Source organism: Hemiscyllium ocellatum, chromosome 15 (genome assembly GCF_020745735.1).
Source record: "Hemiscyllium ocellatum isolate sHemOce1 chromosome 15, sHemOce1.pat.X.cur, whole genome shotgun sequence".
Lineage (NCBI taxonomy): Eukaryota > Metazoa > Chordata > Chondrichthyes > Orectolobiformes > Hemiscylliidae > Hemiscyllium > Hemiscyllium ocellatum.
In genome coordinates this window covers 24,773,134-24,792,993 of record NC_083415.1, presented here as the reverse complement: position 1 = coordinate 24,792,993, position 19,860 = coordinate 24,773,134, and the positions used below count along the sequence as shown (strand labels likewise).

Genomic DNA, 19,860 nt, shown 5'->3' with positions numbered 1-19,860 from the left:
CATCCTCACCAATTGGTCTGAGGCAGATGCAACTGCCCACAATGATATTAGTAGGAGCAGCCACTGTCACAATCCATGTGGAGATAAATTCCTCAGTTCATACTGAGGATGCACTCCATCATGTTGTATGGCAATACTATTGTGCTAAACAGGATGGATTTCAAACAGATCCCGTAACTTAAGATTGAAAGTTCATGCTTCTGTGGGCCGTCAGCTGTGGCTTTGGTGGAAGAGGGATGTTTCGTGCAGCTGCTGTGGTTGCAATGGCGGTTCCTCATTGCCATTGTGGCCACATCAGACTGTAGTCTGCTTTGACATGTTCAGTGGCACGGCCCAGGATTTCATTGGTTCAGGTTAGCGGCAGTTCGGCGATGGGGTGGTTTTGGTTCAGCATCCCTTCAGGCAGCTCCTACAATGTCTTCTGGCCTGGAATCGGTGGGGCTTATGGATTCTGTGGAATCTTGCGGCCTGAGATTCCAGCGAGCGGCTTGGATGGATTGCTTTGCCAGCGTCTTTCGGCGTCGTATTATGGTGGAGGAGGTCGTCTTCTTCAGCGGCGGCTTTCTGCAGTGGTACTATCTTTTCCTGAACCCAGGAGCCGTGAATTGAAAGAAGATGGACTTTGTCTTAATTTTAAATGTTTTGCTTATCTATGCCTTCTGTTATTAAGATAGGAGCCATAGTATGATTGAAAAACATGGTGCTGGATAAACACAGCAGGCCAGGCAACATCCGAGGGGCAGGAGAATCAACGTTTTGGGCATAAGCCCTTTTTCAGGAATGAGGCTGGTGTGCCAAGCGGGCTGAGATAAAGGGTAGGGAGGAGGGAATTTGGGGGAGGGGTGCTGGGAATACGATAGGTGGAAGGAGATGAGAGTGAGGGTGATAGGCCAGAGAGGGGGTGGGGTCGGAGAGGTCAGGAAGAAGATTGCAGTTCAAGAGAGCGGTGCTGAATCCGGGGGTTGGGACTGAGATAAGGTGGGGAGAGGGGAAATGAGGAAGCTGGAGAAATCTACATTCATCCTGTGTAGTTGGAGGGTTCCAAGGCGGAAGATGAGGCACTCTTCCTCCAGGCGTCATGTGGTCAGGGTCTGGCGATGGTGGAGGCCAAGGACCTGCATGTCCTTGGCGGAGTGGGAGGGGGAGTTAAAGTGTTCGGCCACGGGACGGTTGGGTTGGTTGGTGCAGGTGTCCCAGAGGAGTTCCCTGAAATGTTCCGCAAGTAGGTGGCCTGGCTCCCCAATGTAGAGGAGACCACATCGGGTGCAATAGATACAGTAAATGATGTGTGTGGAGGTGCAGGTGAATTTCCACACACAGGATAGATCAAATGAATCATCAATTGAGTATAAAGGCAGTGGGAGCATACTTAAGAGGGAAAGCAGGAGGACAGAAAGGGGACATGAGATAGCAAACAGAATTAAGGAGAATCCAAAGGGATTTTATAAATTCATTAAGGATAAAAGGGTAGCTCAGGAGAGAATAGGACCCTTCAAAGATCAGCAAGGCAGCTCATACAGGAGATGGGGTAGATACTAAATGTGTACTTTACATCAATATTTACTGCAGAGAAGGACTGGAAAATATAGAATCTGGGGAAATAAATGGTAACAACTTGAAAAATGTCCATATTACAGAAGAGTGGCGTTGGATGTCTTGAAATACATAAAAGTCAATAAATCCCCAGGACCTGGTCCGGTGTATCCTTGAACTCAGTAGGAAGCTAGGGAAGTGATTGCTGGGCCATTTGCTGAGATATTCATATCATTGATAGTGACGTGAGCTGCTGGAAGACTGAAGGTTGGCTAATATGATTTAAGAAAGGTTCTAAGGAAAAGCCAGATTAACAAGCCTGACATCGGTGGCAGGTAAGTTGTTGGAGGGAATCTTGAGGGACAAGTTATCATGTATTTGGAAAGGCAAGGACTGATTAGGGATAGTCAACATGGCTTTGTGCGTGAGAAATCATCTCACAAACTTGATGGAGTTCTTTGAAGTAGTAATTCAGATAAATGCGAGGTGCTGCATTTTGGGAAAGCAAATCTTAGCAGGACTTCTACACTTAATGGTAAGGTCCTAGGGATTATTGCTGAACAAAGAGACCTTGGAGCACAGGTTTGTAGTCCTTGAAAGTGGAATCGCAGGTAGATAGGATAGTGAAGGCGGCATTTGGTATGCTTTCCTTTATTGGTCAGAGTACTGAGTACAGGGGTTGGGAGGTCATGTTGTGGCTATACATGACAATTGTTAGGCCACTGTTGGAATATTGCATGTAATTCTGGACTCCTTCCTATCGGAAAGATGTTGTGAAACTTGAAAGGGTTCAGAAAAGATTTACAAGGATGTTGCCAGGGTTGGAAGATCTGATCTACAGGGAGAGGCTGAACAGGCTGAGGCTGTTTTCCCTGGAGCGTTGGAGGCTGAGGGGTGACCTTATAGAGGTTTACAAAATTATGAGGGGCATGGATAGGATAAATACACACAGTCTTTTCCCTGGGGTCGGGGAGTCCAGAACGAGAGGGATTAGGTTTAGGGTGATATAAAAGAGACCTATGGGGCAACTTTTTCACGCAGAGGGTGGTACGTGTATGGAATGAGCTGTCAGAGGATGTGGTGGAGGCTGGTAAAATTGCGATATTTAAGAGGCATTTGAATGAGTATATGAATAGGAAAGGTTTGGAGGGATATGGGCTGGGTGCTGGCAGATGGGACTAGATTGGGTAGGGATATCTGGTCGGCATGGATGGGTTGGACCTAAGGGTCTGTTTCTATGCTGTGTGACTCTATGACTCTAGCAACAAAGAGGATTAATGAAGGCAGAGTGGTAGACGTGATCTATATGGAGTTGGGAGTGTGTTGCTAGAAAAGCAAAGCAAGTCAGTCAGCATCCGAGGAAGAGGAAAATCGACATTTCGGTGATCTAAATGGACTTCAGTAAGGCGTTCAACAAGGTTCCTCACGGAAGACTGGTTAGCAAGGTTAGATCTCATGAAATACAGGGAGAACTAGCCATTTGAATATAGAACTGGCTTGAAGGCAGAAGACAGACGGCAATGGTGGAGGGTTGCTTTTTGCACTGGAGGCCTGTGACCAGTGGAGTGCCACAAGGACCGGTGCTGGGTCCACTGCTTTTTGTCATTTATATAAATGATTTGGATGTGAACACAGGAGGCATAGTTAGTAAATTTGCAGATGACACCAAAATTGGACAGCGAAGGTGGTTACCTCAGACTACAATGGGATCTTGATCAATTGGGTCAATACCCTGAGGAGTGACAGATGGAATTCAATTTAGATAAATATCCTTCATTTTGGAACAGCAAATCAGAGCAGAAATTATACACTTAATGGTAAGGCCCTGGGGAGTGTTTCTAAACAAAGAGACCTTAGAGTGCAGGTTCATTGCTCCATTAGAGTCACAAGTAGATAGGATAGTAAAGGCAATGTTTGGAATGTTTTCCTTTCTTGGTCAGAGTATCGAGTACAGAAGTTGGGAGGTCATGTTGCAGCTGTACAGGACATTGGTTAGGCCACTTTTGGAATATTGCGTGAAATTCTGGTCTCCTTCCACACAGAAGGATGTTGTGAAACTTGAAAGGGCTCAGACAAGATTTAGAAGGATAGTGCCAGAGTTGGAGGATTTGAGCTATAGGGCGAGGCTGAGTAGGCTGGGGCTGTTTTTCTTGGTGTGTTGGAGGCTGAGGGGTGACCTTATAGGAGGTTGATAAAATCATGAGGGGCATGGACAGGATAAATACAGAAGATCTTTTCCGTGGCGTGGGAGAGTCCAGAACTAGAGGGCGCAGATTTAGGGTGAGAGGGGAAAGATATGAGAGACACCAAAGGGGCAACTTCAGTAACAAGGGTCTGAAGATTTTCTGGCCAATAGCAAGCTAGTCCCTACGTATTTTTTTTTGTAAACATTCCCTTTAAAAAAAATACCCAAAATAATGGATATACAAGCTAGTCTCACTTCTAGTGGAGTGTGCAAGTAGAACTGAGTGGGCTAAGGTTCCGATGTGCACCACCCTGGTGCACCCATCCATACCCCTACATTTACCCTTTACCTAACAGTACGGGCAATTTAGCATGGCTAATTCACTTGACCGCACATCTTTGGACTATGGAAGGAAACCGGAGCACCCGGAGGAAACCCATGCAGACACGGGGAGAATGTGCAAACTCCACACAGTCCCCTGAGGTGGGAATTGAACCCGGGTCTCTGGCGCTGTGAGGCAGCAGTGTTAACCACTGTGCCACCGTGCCACCCACAAGATAAGAGGGACATATAAATTTGCAAACATTTTTGCACTAATTATGAGCTGTATCCCATCCCAGATCTACTTAAAACTCCTATATCTTACAATTAGGGACACTAAATAAGCCGTTAAGAGAGGTTGTGTTACATGAAAATGAGCTGGTTTATTTTGATAGGAAGCAAAAACAGGCCAGTCAGCGAGACTCACTGGATAAAACACTTAAACAAGGGAACATATGACTCACAGGCCCTGTGAAATCAAATTTCACTGCATCTATCAGATTTTTATATTTATTTATTTCTTTTGTAACAATTTGTTGAAAATATTTTCTTCAATAATGGGAAGAAAATTTTATTTTGGGTATATAACGCTATTCCAAATGACGACTGTGACCCTAAGAATGTACCAAGATTTGTAAGTCTCCAGGAGGACTCCACACTGCAAGTCAACATTTGAAAGCAGGGCATTGTAGCTGGAGTAAGAGCACCCAGGATTTTCCCAGAACAGCAGTTTTCCTCAGTGGCATCTACTTAGTCTGTCTGGCCTTGGAGATTTGGTGTGGTCTCTAAAGTCAAACAGCTGTCTGCTCTTCCACTTCAGTCTCCTGTTTCCTCGCTTGCAGAGACAGTTCGAATGGAACCTATTGCAGACGGCAGCAGTTATTAGTTAAGGCTTGGATCTGCAACGGAGTTTATGCTATTGGTTTCTGTTTCTGTCACATGTTGCAGGAAGACATGGTTGAAATGGTGGAAAGATTGTAAACAGTTAACCAACAGACCTACATATTGCCAACTGAGTGAATCACTTTTTAATAGAAATGTTTAATTGCCAAAACAATAAATAAAACTCATTGCACCAAATGTCTGAATGCATGGCAACGTGACCCTGAGCATAAAGACACCTGCAGCGCTATCCACTTTGCAGGAGAAACAGAGAAGAGACTGATGTGGGTAAAAGAAAGGTGGGGTTTAGAACGGCAGAAGATATTCAAAAAGATATTCTATTATAGTCTCAGTTCCAATGATCAATCATATCATAAAATTCACTCAAACACTCCATTTAAACATTTTTAGAACTGGAGAAGATTAAAAGGTGTATTTAACTTAGCCGCTTTTCAAAAGTCTCCACATCAGCCATTAGCATCCAGATGGTGGAATAGGCATCACTACTGAAACTCCTAAAGCTCCCTTTACTCGAAAGAACAAACTGGGTCCAGTTACAGGTCATGGTGACTTTTGTTAATAAATAACATTAGTCCACTTTGCTTAAATCTTTGACCCTTAGCCTACAACCTGACAGTTTCCAACTCCAAGGTACAACAATATCATGTCAAGTCAACAAAAGCAGTAGTGAATGGGTGTGCTGACAGATTCAGTTGCTTGCTGGAAGTGTGACTTTAGAACAATAAATTTTCAGATACTGTCAGGCAGTTTGTCAATTCAATGAGCCACCTCAATAACACCACTTAGCTGGAACTTCTGCCTGACCTTTCATATAACTGAACAAAAAGACTTGTAAGTATTAATTCTGAAAAATAAAGTTTATGGAAGAAAGCAAGGTAGTTGTGGTAATCTCCAAGGACCAGAGTGATAAAATAACAGGAATCTGTTTGCATAACCTGAACAAGTGAAGCTCTTTGAAGCACTAGCATGTAGGTCAGATTTTATAGTAAAGGTTGGCAAATGTTTATGATGAGAGAGCAAGAAGGAAAAAATAAACTTAAATTTTCCAAAGAAGGATAAGTACATACATGTGAAAACACTTTCCTTTAGAATAAGCATTGAACAATTTGGAAGACTTTGAGAGTTCTATATTTATATATCTGACCAGGTAAAATCCAGTATAAAACCTGAATCAGGTATCTTCACCACTATCAAATAAAAAATTACTTGTTTGTACTGAAGGTGAAATACTTTTGCTGAACATCTATTTTTTTCATCATCCAAACCTAGAGTACATAGGTGTAGAGTGAGAAGGGAAAGATGATAAAGGGACCTCAGGGGCAACCTTTTCATGCAGAGAAAGGTGCTGTGGAATGAGTTACCAGAGAAAGTGGTGGAGGCTGGTACAATAACAATGTTTAAAAGGCATCCAGATGGGTACATGCACAGGAAGCGTTTAGAGGGATATCGACCAAATGCTGATAAGTGGAAGTTGATTATTTTGGCAAATCTTTGTTAGTATAGATGACTTGGACCAAAGGGCCTCTGTGCTTTACATCTCTATGACTCGATGAACAACCTCATCAGATATTGGACCAGAACTTGCTGTCATAGAACATTTGTAGTCTCTGCTGAGAGTTAGATTTACCCCTGTATTCTTTAGCTCCAAATATGCTTATGGGTCCTGATTGGCCACACCAACGTCAGCCATCCACCTGACCACCTACTGGATTTCTGCAGTCTTTCTTATTTCAGAATTTCAGCATGTCCATTGTTTTAATTTTGAACCAATAGGTATCTCTGCTATTCTAGATCAATTGTTTGGACGATGAACAAAGAAGGGACCACAAATTAATTATTGAAGAGAGATAAAATGTTAGGATCGAGAGAGACACAGTAAGGGAAAGAAGTAACTTAAAATTCATCATTTTAAAAGCTTCCTAAAGTTAATTAAGTTCTTGAAGAAATGAGACTGGACACTTGTCACAAATGTTGATGCCAGAGTCGAATTTACAGAATAATAGAATGGTAACAGCACAGAAAAAGGCTGATAGTGACCCAAGCTTTTAAACTGGGATTTAGACAAATGCTCCTGCTTTGCCCAGTTCCTTGAACTTTTAGGTGCATTGGGCTCATTTAAGATCAACTTTAGACACATGTAGACCTGGGTTACAGGAATGGTCACTGCCTGAGCTTCTAATCAGCACTGGGTGCATCTAATGTTTCATTAGAAAACAGGACTAGGCTAAACAGGGTCATTGGAGAGCTGAGGACTGTGAATCCCTATCCTTTTGTAAGTTGTTCTGGGCCCAAGTAAGGGTCCGCACACAGTGATACAAGCCATGGCCAATAATGGAAACAGCAAATCTTTGACTGTGAAGCTGCTGATAGGCAAAGAAGCTTTTGGGAAGATGATTGTGTTTCGTTTAAGCACACAAGAAGAAATCATCAAGAACTAGATAAGTGTCAGCTTCAGGAAATTTCATAGAGTTTCCCACCATGCCCCACGGCAACATTTCTCATGTAGTCTTTGCTGTTCACATTTGGAATTACCCAACAGCTCCCACTGCATGCATCCTTTGGAATTGTGCATTCAGAGGAGAAAGTGTTCACTGCTGCCAGGGCTTTCCAGTATAGATATTCTGGGCATCATGTTTAAGCCCCAACCATGCATCAATATAACGCTGCGAGCCAAATGTGTTGCAATATGATATTTTGGAAAGAGATAGCAGAGAAAGGCAAGTTGGCATTCCACTTAGCCATCAGAGACCTGGAGGCCTGCTGGATGAAGTTGTACAGAGGACAACCATCCTCTTCACTGAAGACCACCAGAGGGAACCCACTGCATCAAATCTTGCCGCTTTTGAGCTCAGTGGTTAGCACTGCTGCCTCACAGCACCAGGGTCCCAGGTTCGATTCCAGCCTTGGGCGGCTGTCTGTGTGGAGTTTGCACATTCTCCCCGTGTCTGCGTGGGTTTTCTCTGGGTGCTCCGGTTTCCTCCCACAGTCCAAAGATGTGCAGGTCAGGTGAATTGGCCATGATAATTTGCCCATAGAGCTAGGTGCAAAAGTCAGAGGGAATAGGTCTGGGTGGTTTACTCTTCGGAGGGTCGGTGTGGACTAGTTGGGCAGAATGGCCTGTTTCCATACTGTAGGGAATCTAATCTAAATCTAATCTCAGTCAGAAAGAGTCACCCAGATCAGTACAGTGTCAAAGGGGTGCTGCAATGTGCTTGTGTGCTTTGCAGGGTATAGTGCCAACCTGTCTTGACTATCCCGTTCTTATTCTAACTCTGGCACTGCACCACTAAGCCTGCTTGTCCTCTCCACTTCTACTCACTCAGATCATCTCACCACCTGTCCTGCTCCTCTTCTTCCAGACAGTTTTATCTCACTCGATCCTTCCAGTCATCTTGTAGCAGGAGAAACAAGTGTCTCAGAATAGTTTGGAAATGGCAAGGACAGGCTGACATTTGTCTCCAGCTGCTATAACTTACATACAGTTTTTAGATCAGAGTGGTGCTGGAAAAGCACAGCAGGTCAGGCAGCATCCGAGGAGCAGGAAAATCGACTTACATACATATGAGAAGAATTTCACATTAGCAGGAGAGTTTCAAGTCTGCCATCTCCATGTCCAGGCAACCAAGTAAATAGTGATATGCTGAACTGCATCTCCATCACCAATGCTGGCAACCACATGGACGCAGGACACAAGCAATCCCGAGCCATGCTAAAAGCATGTAAAAGCTGTTGTCATACTAAACCATTCGACTGCTCTCTCAATAAAGGGAGGGGTGACTGGCAGCAAGGGTATGAGGGTCACCACATCTCTGGCAAGGGGAGCGTTGGAGGAGAAGAAATCCTTTGCAGCAACCTCAGCTGGTGCGGGAATTGAATCCAAGCTGTTGGTGTGATTCTGCATCACAAACCAAGCCATCCAGCCAACTAAAGCATAAGATAATTGGGAATGACAGAGGCCCAGAAAACACCATCACCTCTAGCCATTGGTTATCTGATCAGAGTTTCAAGATAGGAATCGATGTCAGTATCTGGGAAAATCACTGCACAGAAACGAGGTGGAATTTGCATCTTGTCATTGAAACCTTTAGGGGGACAATGATAGTTTCCTCAATGTTGAGAATTAAATTTTTCCTACCACATTCTCCCAAATTTCTCATTATTTCACATGCCATGTGAGGGCTGGGTTGATGATAAATGTGAATGGAATCAACTTTGGCTGTGATGCTCCCAATGATAAAATCATCTGCTTTTACTCAATCCCATTATTCATATGTATGGAATGATTAATTGAACAAAGTACAGGAGGGTGACAATTACCTAGGAAATAAGCCAACATCTTCAGAGGAGATGGGGAAAGAAGCAGAGAATAGTCGTGAGAAATGATTATTTAAGTCATATTTTCAAAACATTTCTAATAAAAATGTTTTCAGTCGTCCATTCACTTCAGACTTCCTGAAATAAACAGCGCCAGAGAATAAGTTGTAACTTGTGCCGTTGACTTATGGGTCACTACTTAAACACAAAGAACATCCTCACTGGGAGGAGGAGAAGCAGTTGGGGAAATATTATTCAAGACTGTCCCCCCAAACAGGACCCAACGAGTAGCTTCCGAACATCACCGTAGAAACCAGGTAGATGGTTGTCAATTACACTCACAGTAGGGTAACAGTTATGTACATGATAATGCTATCAGAAAATATTAAAGGAGAGCAGAAAATACCTTGTAATAGTGTGTGAGAAACTGTTGAACTGAACAGATAGTTTTAAACATGCCTTGGATATCCACATTCAGTTAACTGCTTTAATAAAGCAGCTGTAATAAAGGGGGCACAAATAATGACTATCAAACAAATCACATTCTTGTACAATCTTTTTTAATGTCCTTGATACCAGTTTTCCTTTAATACAGAAAATGGCCACCTTCTCCAATAAATTATCATAAAGATCAAACCCAGTCTCTCACCTTTGACCCAGCGGTGCCGAAGACTTGAAAGGGCACCTAACACTCAATGAACTTTTACAATCCAGTTCCTGACCTTTGCACTCTTCAGACCACTAACACAACTCCTTCCTGCCTTGTCATCCATCACTGAAATCAGAGCATTGAAGCTCTCTTGCTAAATGCAAGCTGGCGTCAAGCAGGAATGGCACTATTATGATTTCACTATAATTTAGTTGGAACACTAAGGAGATATCATATTCCTGACCTGTCACTGCTAGATGGCTTAGCATAAGAAAAAACGCAGTTTGGTATTCATCACCACTTGTCCATCCTAGAATGTGAACAACAAGCTCTTCTGGGTGTTCCTGAATTGACAAATACTTTTCCTGTACTGATTTATATCCAACTTTAAAGAGAAGGCTCAGTGCATTGAGAAATCTTCTGTTTTTTTACTACCAATCGCATAATATTTGTATCTGGTACTTTACTGACAGTACATTAAAACAAAAAATAAATACTAAGGATACTTATGTGTAAGTTGACCTTTAAAGCCTCAAAGATTCTCTCCAAAAACAGGAATCCATTTATACATTACATATAAAAGTGAACCGCCAGCCTGGGTGTGGGTGGTCACTATATTTGTCATTTGCCACATGTCTGTGTGGCCACATCTTAGAATGCATTGCAAAGACGTGTGGAAGTCGATCGCCTGATTGATCCCTTGCATCCAGTTATATGGTACTGGTAAATAAAACATCCGTTTCGGTAGGGGTGAAAAGTTGAGGTTGACTACAAATGTAAGTATAGCTATGTCATGGTTGAATATGAACAAGTTATACTCAATTACAGGCAATATATAAGTTTGGAACCAAAAAACTGAAAAGATACAGACTGGGTTAACTTGTATGTTGTGGTCTACGATACAGAATTGCATTTACAAACATTCAAATGGCCAAGGGTACTTTTACCTCTCTCAAAGTATGACCTTGTCACCAACTTCCCTCTGGCTTCAGAGTTGATTTAATTTACACAGAATAAAAGCAAGGAAGAAGAAGAAGAAGTCACAGCTGCCCTCTGAGCTGAAAGGCCCTATATTAAAGTAATCCCTTTGGACAAGCAGTGCTAAACCAGCAAGTGCATTCTGAATCATCGGAATAGATCAGATGCTGAGGCAGGTTCTTCTCACCTTATAGGGCATTAGATGACTCATTTCCACATGACTTTTTAAATATTCAAATCAAATCAAATGATTCCCTTCCTTCTAACTACAAAGAACTTTGTTTTATATATTTTCATAATATTTCCATTAAATTATATATTCTTACAGCTAGTTTTAATGTTAGGAGTTAGAAGGAAAAACGCATCCTATGTTGGTGCCCACAGTTTGTTCAGTGAACATCACAGTCTGAGAAACCAGAAAGTAACACTGGTGTCAAGTGATATACCTATCTTAGCACAAAAGAGCTATTTCCATAACCAGCTAGAAGTAAAATGTAAAACTGCCAGGAAATGCTCAGATGAGTTGGTGAGAAGGCTCATTGAGTCTCAGTTGTACAAGCACAATATAAAAATCACATGCATCTCTCCTGAACGAAGCAACTGGCAGTACAAATAGCCTTGGTTTGGACAGGGAAACCCAACCTAGGCTACCAGTCATTTGCATTATCCAATAAGCAGAAGTGCCAATGCAACATTGAACACAACGAGCAAAAAAGTGTGATTAAAACAAGGATCAATGCCCGCTATATAAAATTGTCTTATTCACTGTTAATGCTCAATCATTTGGGAAAGGAGACAGGTGTAGAAGAGATTGCAAAATAAGAATAAATGGGGCATCACAGTGGCTAGCACTGCTGCCTCACAACGTTAGGGACCTGGATTTGATTTCACCCTGCAACAACTGTCTGGGTGGACTCTGCGCATTCTCCCAGTGTTTACATGGATTTCCTTTGGGTGCTCTGGTTTTCTCTCACAGCCCAAAGATGTGCAGATTAGGTGGCTTGGTCATGCTAGATCACTAGATCACTGCAGATGCTGGAGATCAGAGCTGAAAATGTGTTGCTGGAAAAGCGCAACAGGTCAGGCAGCATCCAAGGAGCAGGAGAATCGACGTTTCGGGCACGAGCCTGACCTGCTGCGCTTTTTCAGCAACACATTTTCAGCTCATGCTAGATCACCCATAGTATCCAGGAGATGTGCAGGCCAGGAAAATGCAGGATTACGGGGACAGGGTACGGGGTAGATCTGGGTGGAATGCTCTTCGGAGAGTTGGCGTGGATTCAATGGCCCAAGTGGCTTGCTTCTACACTGTGTGGATTTTATGCATAATGATAGTCCTTCATTTCTCAGTGGCTGCTTCTATCCCTCAAATATTCCCTTTACATTTCTCCTGTCCTTCCTAGGACTTAACAAGCAAACTGCTCATAATCAGGCAAACAGCTAATATTAACGCTGGCCACAGGGAAACATTGCTACAATCATGAAAATGATGTTTGAGATTCAGTTTTCTGTTTGTTAAGTTTCCAACTTCCTAATTTGGGCACACAATGATTGTGCACCATTTTTCAGCATTTGAAAACAAATTAAACAAGATATTACTGAATAACATTATGATTCTGAAAGGTTTAATTTTGGAGACTATATTAAGCTTTACCCAATCTGACATTGTCATGTAGTCTTAGGGAGGGGAGAGAGGAAACTGGCTCTTGATCCTGATGGAGACTAATGCATTATCATCACCTCCTGATCAATTAGTTACACATAATAAAAGCTACACAACTTTTCTTATTGATATCTTATCAAGATTCCATTTATTGCAAGTTAGTAGTAGTAAATTTCTTCCCAGTGTTCTGTCTGCAACATTGGGCACTATTTTTCAAAATCATTTTTGTATGCATCCCAAGTGCAACAAATTATTATTTGAAGCATATGCATTAAAAATAAGATCACCATAGAATCCTAAGCCTACAACACATTATGTTTGTTATTTCTCTCTTGTATAATATCAGTGAAATGCATAATGAGCTGAATTTTAGTACCGCTGATGATGAATAGGAGTTACATAGCGTTTCTACGGCTTTTATTTCTTAGGTAGCAGCACAGTTTGGTTTACTCATAACATTCAGCATTTAAAAAAGCTGACAGAGGCAAAGTTACACAGTACATAATAAATTCCGAACAGATGAATTTTTTGAAGAAGTAACAAAAAGGATTGATGAGGGCAGAGTGGTGGACATGATCTATATAGACTTCAGTAAGGCATTTGACAAGGTTCCTCATGGGAGGCTGATTAACAAGGTTAGATCTCATGGAATATAAGGAGAACTAACTATGTGGATACAAAACTGGCTCAAATAGTAGAAGACGGAGGGTGGTGGTAGAGGGTTGCTTTTCAGACTGGAGGCTTGTGATCAGTGGAGTGCCACGAAGATCGGTGTTGGATCCACTACTTTTTGTTATTTATATAAATGATTTGGATGTGAGCATAAAAGGTATAATTATCATGTTTGCAGCTGACATCAAAATTGGAGGTGTAGTAGACAGTGAAGAAGGTTACCTCAGATTACAATAGGATCTGATCTGATGGGTCAATGGGCTGATAAATGGCAAATGGAGTTTAATTTAGATAAATGTGAGGTTTCCTCTGGAGCGTCAGAGGCTGAGAGGTGACCTTATAGAGGCTTATAAAATCATGAAGGGCAAGGATAGAATAAATAAACAAAGTCTTTTCCCTGGGATGGGGGAGTTCAGAACTAGAGGGCATAGAAGGGCGAGAGGGGAAAGACATAAAAGAGACTTAAGGGGCAACTTTTTCATGCAGAAGGTGGTACGTGTATGGAATGAGCTACCAGAGGAAGTGGTGAAGGCAAGTACAATTGCAACATTTAAGAGGCATTTGGATGGGTATATGAATAGGAAGAGTTTGGAGAGATATGGGTCGGGTGCTGGCAGGTGGGACTGGATTGGGTTGGGATATCTGGTCGGCATGAACGGGTTGGACCGAAGAGTCTGTTGCCATGCTGTACATCTCAATGACTCTATTAAAGCTGAAATTGTAAATTTTACGAAGACTTTTCATAAAATAACATTTGTACTGCATGCATTCTAAAACCAAATAAGTAGCCAACTATGAAGTGCATTTAATTAAAAACCATAGTATCATTAAGGACAGTAACGGATAGAATTGTTACTTAAACGGAATTAAGATTTAGTTCTAGCTTTGGAGAAACAAATTCTCATTTAAAATATGCAAATTACATTATAGTACTGAAATCCCAACATAAATCTTTAATTCAAACAAAATGCTTGGACAGTTACAACAATCTACCAGAGTTCAAAATTATCATTTTTCAAAGCAATTTTAATGCCAAAAGAATCGTTAGACAGATGTGAATTATAAATTCATCGCAAGACATGGAATATTTGCCTGAAACTGGACAAGCGCAACTTCAGCATAAAGTAATCAGATTTCTGTCCTGAGAAGGAAATCCTTTGTGAAATCTCAGCAACTAATCATGGCTCATACTGTCCCCAATAAGGAGCAACCCCTCTACACTGTCAAATATGCCACAATCTCAACTTCCGACACCAGCAACACAAGTTATTCCATTTATCACCAGACTTATCACTATTCTAATCAAAAAAAGCGAGCATTGCAATCTTGAACAAACCTGGAGGAGGAAAAAAGCAACAGCAACTTGAAACGGCTCTCAGACACCTTAATGCAATCAGGTTCAGATTGTCAGTGTCCCTGATGAAAAGAAATTAAAAAGCAGCATCTAGAAATGCATCCCATGGAGACTGAAACATGTGTCTATTCAGACCTACAGGGTTGTGGCCTTCCATTTTATACCATTTAGCGATTAACAAAAATCACGCAAAGCGTCAGTTTCAGAAGTAACAAGCTGAGCATCTGAAGATATGAAGAATATTACTAATGAAAAATGAATGCAAAGCATAACTCTTAGCAAGTGGACTTTGATGTCATGCACATTAGATAAATGAGAAGGGACTAACCTCATCTGGACTGGCTGCTTGGTAAATCCGACATGCGTCCTCATAGTTTTGCTCAGCTTCAGCTTGATCAGTTGAGTCAGGCCCATGAGACTCGTAGACGGGTGTAACGTTATGGCACAATGCGATCGCTTTCACTGCTTCATGGACACGGACACTGACAGTTTTACGTATCTTAGGAGCTGTTGAAGGGGGCTTATCTTGTGAAACCACTGGCTAGAAAAGAAAATAATCCCAGTTGAATTTGACATATGCTTTGAATTCACCATTGTTGAGATGGGGTAAAGAATAATGAAAACACACTGCAAGAGCTTTGCTATTTGAAAATAGCAAAAAGCTGTCATCTACAAGTTAGATTGATCCGGATTTGCAATTTGTCCCTAGGTTACATGAACCATTATTATACTAATCATAAAAATATACAAGTGAGCACCTTTATATTTGTTATTCTGCCTGATTTATTTGTACTCTGACTCTCTTAATCTGCATAATGAAATATAACTGCACAAAAGGTCTCTTGTTATCCAAACACAGAACTACCAACTACAAAAGTGCTTTCTAAATAACAAAGCACAATCCAAGCAAGGGATTATTGAATGGAGAATAGAGACTTCACTGTAGCTTAACGAAGCAAATAATTAAATAAAACATGTTGGCAGAAATTCGGTGGTGAACAAATGCACTAGTAAAGTTAGCTATGTGTCCAATTTTTAGCCAATTTTTCAAGTGACATCGAATTTGTTTTTTTAAGCAATATCTAGTGGGTATAATGACAACTTTGGTTGGGTCTTGCACAGCTTTTTAATTCCAACTTTGTTAGCTATCTACAAACTTAATAAAGCATACTGGTAATCTAAAATCAAACACAACCATAACCCACATTTTACAGTAAGTATTATTCTTTAGACCAACATTAGATTGCTTTCCAGTTATATGAAGTACATTAATGGAAATAAAACTTATCTTCAAATACTGAGTTATAAATCCTGACTTCTTTTAAAACAGTTGAGTACTACATGTTGTCATCACAGTTAATAGGACGGAACACCTCATCTTCAGCTCCAAGAGGATCTTCAAAGGGTATAGAATTTAACTTATTTTCAATCAGGGAAAGCACCAGTGACAAAAAAAAACCATTAATGTCCAACTGTTCTTCAGGGAAGGTAAACCGACCATTCTCACTTGATCGAGTTAATCACTCAATTCCCACTGATGTGACCAAACATTCTTCGTGCCAACGTTCTCCACAGCCCGGCAGATCAAAAAAAAGGTTTCTGAAAATTCTTGAGAAGCAGGAGGAAACTGAAGATTGGTCAGGTGTTTTAAAAGGTACAGAGGTCTGTCCATGATCTACTTGTCATCATTGGTACCAAAAGCAAACTCGAATTCAAATACTTGTGCCTACAGCTCTAAACAAAACATGTTGAACTTTGATCAATTATAGCTCATATTTTAGAATAGTTCAGTCTGACAGTAGTCTTGATAGTTTTTGTTTGTTGCAAGATTAATGGTAGCTGCATGATCCTATTACAATCTCAGCCAGCCAGACAGCAGCAAACATTTGCAGTTTCGGAACATTTTATATGAATGAAGTGGAAAATACATTGCCAGCTTAGTCAGTTCGAAGGATAAAAGTCGTCAGTGGTCCCTCATTGTTCAGGAAAACTGGATAGTGTTTTATGATTTGAACACATTTAACGTTACAATAAAGTTGCCACAGGTGAACATTAGGTAGACATTTTCTAAATTCCCAATACTTAAATCACCAAGAGTGATGCAGCCCAAAATCTGAACGTTTGAATTTTTTTTTTCACTACTGTGAAAAGCAAGAAGTGGCTTTCACCACAGCTCAGCAAGCTACAGTGGAATGATCGAAAAGGATCTATGATTTACTAAATGTGCTAAAGCATAGCATTTTGGGTGCAGTGTCATGCTTTGACATGTGCCAAGAAAGATGAAAACTAGCCTTTGACCAGCATCCAGCAAACTCAAATGTACATTTGTGGGATTTAGAGGAAATCACAATCTGGCTGGCTGTGATGACTCTGCACTGAGCTGAAAATGTGTTGCTGGAAAAGCGCAGCAGGTCAGGCAGCATCCAAGGAACAGGAGATTCGACGTTTCGGGCATAAGCCCTTCTTCAGGAAGAAGGGCTCCTGAAGAAGGGCTTATGCCCGAAACGTCGAATCTCCTGTTCCTTGGATGCTGCCTGACCTGCTGCGCTTTTCCAGCAACACATTTTCAGCTCTGATCTCCAGCATCTGCAGACCTCACTTTCTCCTGTGATGACTCTGCAGCCGAATAAACAGCCAACAATCACCACAAGGGCTCAACACTTCAATAAAGACTAATCCAATCAGGCACTGCAGAGTGACATATGTCCCTGGATACACATACTAGTCTGGAACAAATGTTTCCAGCAAAAGTAAACAGGGAAAGGTTAATGGGACGAAAGAAGTAAAGGTTGCTTACAAAAATATTGGATAGGTGTGTTATCTTATGAGAATAAAAGGTTCTGTTGCATAGCTTAAAGACCCAGTATTGAAATGTGAGTTTAGATCAGAGTGGTGCTGGAAAAGCACAGCAGGTCAGGCAGCATCCGAGGAGCAGGAAAATTGATGTTTCGGGCAAAAGCCCTTCATCAGGAATAGAGGCAGGAAGCCTCCAGAGTGGAGAGATAAATGGGGCTCGTCAAACGACTCACCCTGGGTAGCCTGACTCTGGGAACAATCTTCTTTGAGAGCAAATGATTTTTTTTTACGAAGGGGAGACTAACACGAGTGAATGACAACCATATTAAATTATCAAAGTTTCGCTTTAATTGCCTGAAGACTTCACAATAGATGCAGCAACAAATTGACTTCACAAAAATATAGGTGCTTTTAGAAAGGGCTTAAATGTATTATATAGCAAATGCAATAAGTTAAAATGAGCTGGAGTTAAAAAGATAAAGCAAGGGTTTGGATAATGTACAAAAACTGGAATAGAACCCACTGACAATGGGAAATTATGGAGTGAAAGTTGCTCTAAGGGCTGAAGGTTGATCCACGAGTCAGATGGTTCCACATTTGTATTTGCCTTGCCAATAAATTGCACTTCCTTTCTCTTCTGTTCCATTTCAAAGAATTTCATTCATGGCTGGATATAGCTTCACAGCTACCAATGTCAAGCACTTTCTGGAATGTTGCCTTTGCTTGATGTATGAATCTAAACAAAGCATGAGGCAGAGTCTTCTCAGCCACTGAATGATGTGGGGAAAAGCAAAAGGTTGGGAGAATCACTGCAGATCAGCTTCAAGAAGGTTCCTGATGTTGGGAGCAGAAAGAACCATTTTCCAATTAAATTTTGAACAATGCGCTCAGATTCTCACGAGAGAGGCCTACTTACATGCACTATCATCCACATTATGATGTTGTCCCACCTCATTGACATGCAGCTTCCTGTTCTCCCACTCACTGCATGAAAATTCCCAGTATAATAATCAGAGCAGTAACCAGCTTGCCACTAACTCCTTTAGCCCTCCATCACGGACACTAGTCACTGGTATCTCAGAGCATGCTCAATGAGCAGTGACCGCTTACACTGCCTATCAAGCAGGATGTCCAGGTCTCCATCAGCAAAGTAGAATCCCAACTTCTTGCTATCCCATTCATCTAGGGCAATGGACAAGAACACAGCGTGAGACAGCTGTAGACTGTTGGCACAAGACTGAGTACATGTCTGGCTTTTAAATATGGCAGGGTGCCAGGAATCCCAGGATGTCCTGGCAATGTACAGCATGGTGTGGCAAGTGGGAGAATAAGATGAGCAGGGCAGTGCAAGGGCAAGGAACAATGATGCTGTGGCATGTTTGGGAAGTAGCATCAGAAAATCCACTGGGGTCATTGAGAAAAACCCTTCATAAAACTCACTGAAAATGACACTTTACCAATTTCTGATAAAAATTCAGTCTACAAAAATCAGGCTAAACAAATGGCTATGAATCACAGCAAAGTCCAATCATATTCCTGATACCATCACCCACAATCCCGGGCGGCATGGTGGCACAGTGGTTAGCACTGCTGCCTCACAGCGCCAGAGATCTGGGTTCAATTCCTGCCTCAGGCGACTGACTGTGTGGAGTTTGCACATTTTCCTCTGCGTGGGTTTCCTCCGGGTGCTCCAGTTTCCTCCCACAGTCCAAAAATGTGCAGGTTAGGTGAATTGGCCATGCTAAATTGCCCGTAGTGTTAGGTGGGTCTGGGTGGGTTGCGCTTTGGCGGGTCAGTGTGGACTTATTGGGCTGAAGGGCTTGTTTCCACACTGTAAGTATCTAGAACATGTTGCTAAAGCAGGATCCAATCTGCTATTTTGGACAATTCAGCAGACACGAGCTTCTCCTGCTCTACAACAAACTCTATATAATCACAAGCAAGCAGATAAACACATTTCTGGCATGATTCAAGCAAAATCTACCTTGTCGATGTGCTGCACAGAAGTGCAATCTTCTCAGGCTATAAAATACAGTCAAATAACTATAAATGAGTTATTTATTTGTGATGACATTTGAATAAGGGATTCTTTTTGATAATATAGGAATTCAGAAATGAAACATCATGATAATCTGTCTAAGTAATCATACAAAAAATACAAAGGATTGCATTAGACTCAATGAGACCTTTGACTTAATAACTTAATCACAAAGGAATTTAGAATTGCATTGTTCCTAGACTAAGTGATGGAAATCGGAGTTTATATTAAATTATTAGTCTGAGTAGTAAGTAGTACCAGTAACAACTAGTCACTTGGACATGGATTACCTGTGTATATGCACTAAAAACGTGGCTTTCTACTTCATCCATAGAATCCAACCCATAAGATACCGTACCCAGGTGAAGACGTCTGAACTGCATCTCATTTTTTGTCAGAGTTCCTGTAAAATGGAGAGAAAGACCAAAATAAGATAGAGATTTTGAAATTTATG

The 19,860-nt window shown here is 41.4% G+C and overlaps 1 protein-coding gene across 2 annotated transcripts in view; it reads right to left on the bottom strand.

Moving 5' to 3' along the window:
• LOC132822908 (probable phospholipid-transporting ATPase IIA) overlaps positions 1–19,860 on the bottom strand; it is a 177,516-nt gene that overhangs the window by 76,364 nt on the left and 81,292 nt on the right. For both annotated transcript variants that reach the window (XM_060836310.1, XM_060836311.1), the window contains 2 exons: positions 19,697–19,809; positions 14,901–15,113 (listed from right to left, as the gene is read on the bottom strand). In XM_060836310.1, coding sequence (XP_060692293.1) covers positions 14,901–15,113; positions 19,697–19,809 — 326 coding nt within the window. The remainder of the gene's footprint in view (positions 1–14,900; positions 15,114–19,696; positions 19,810–19,860) is intronic.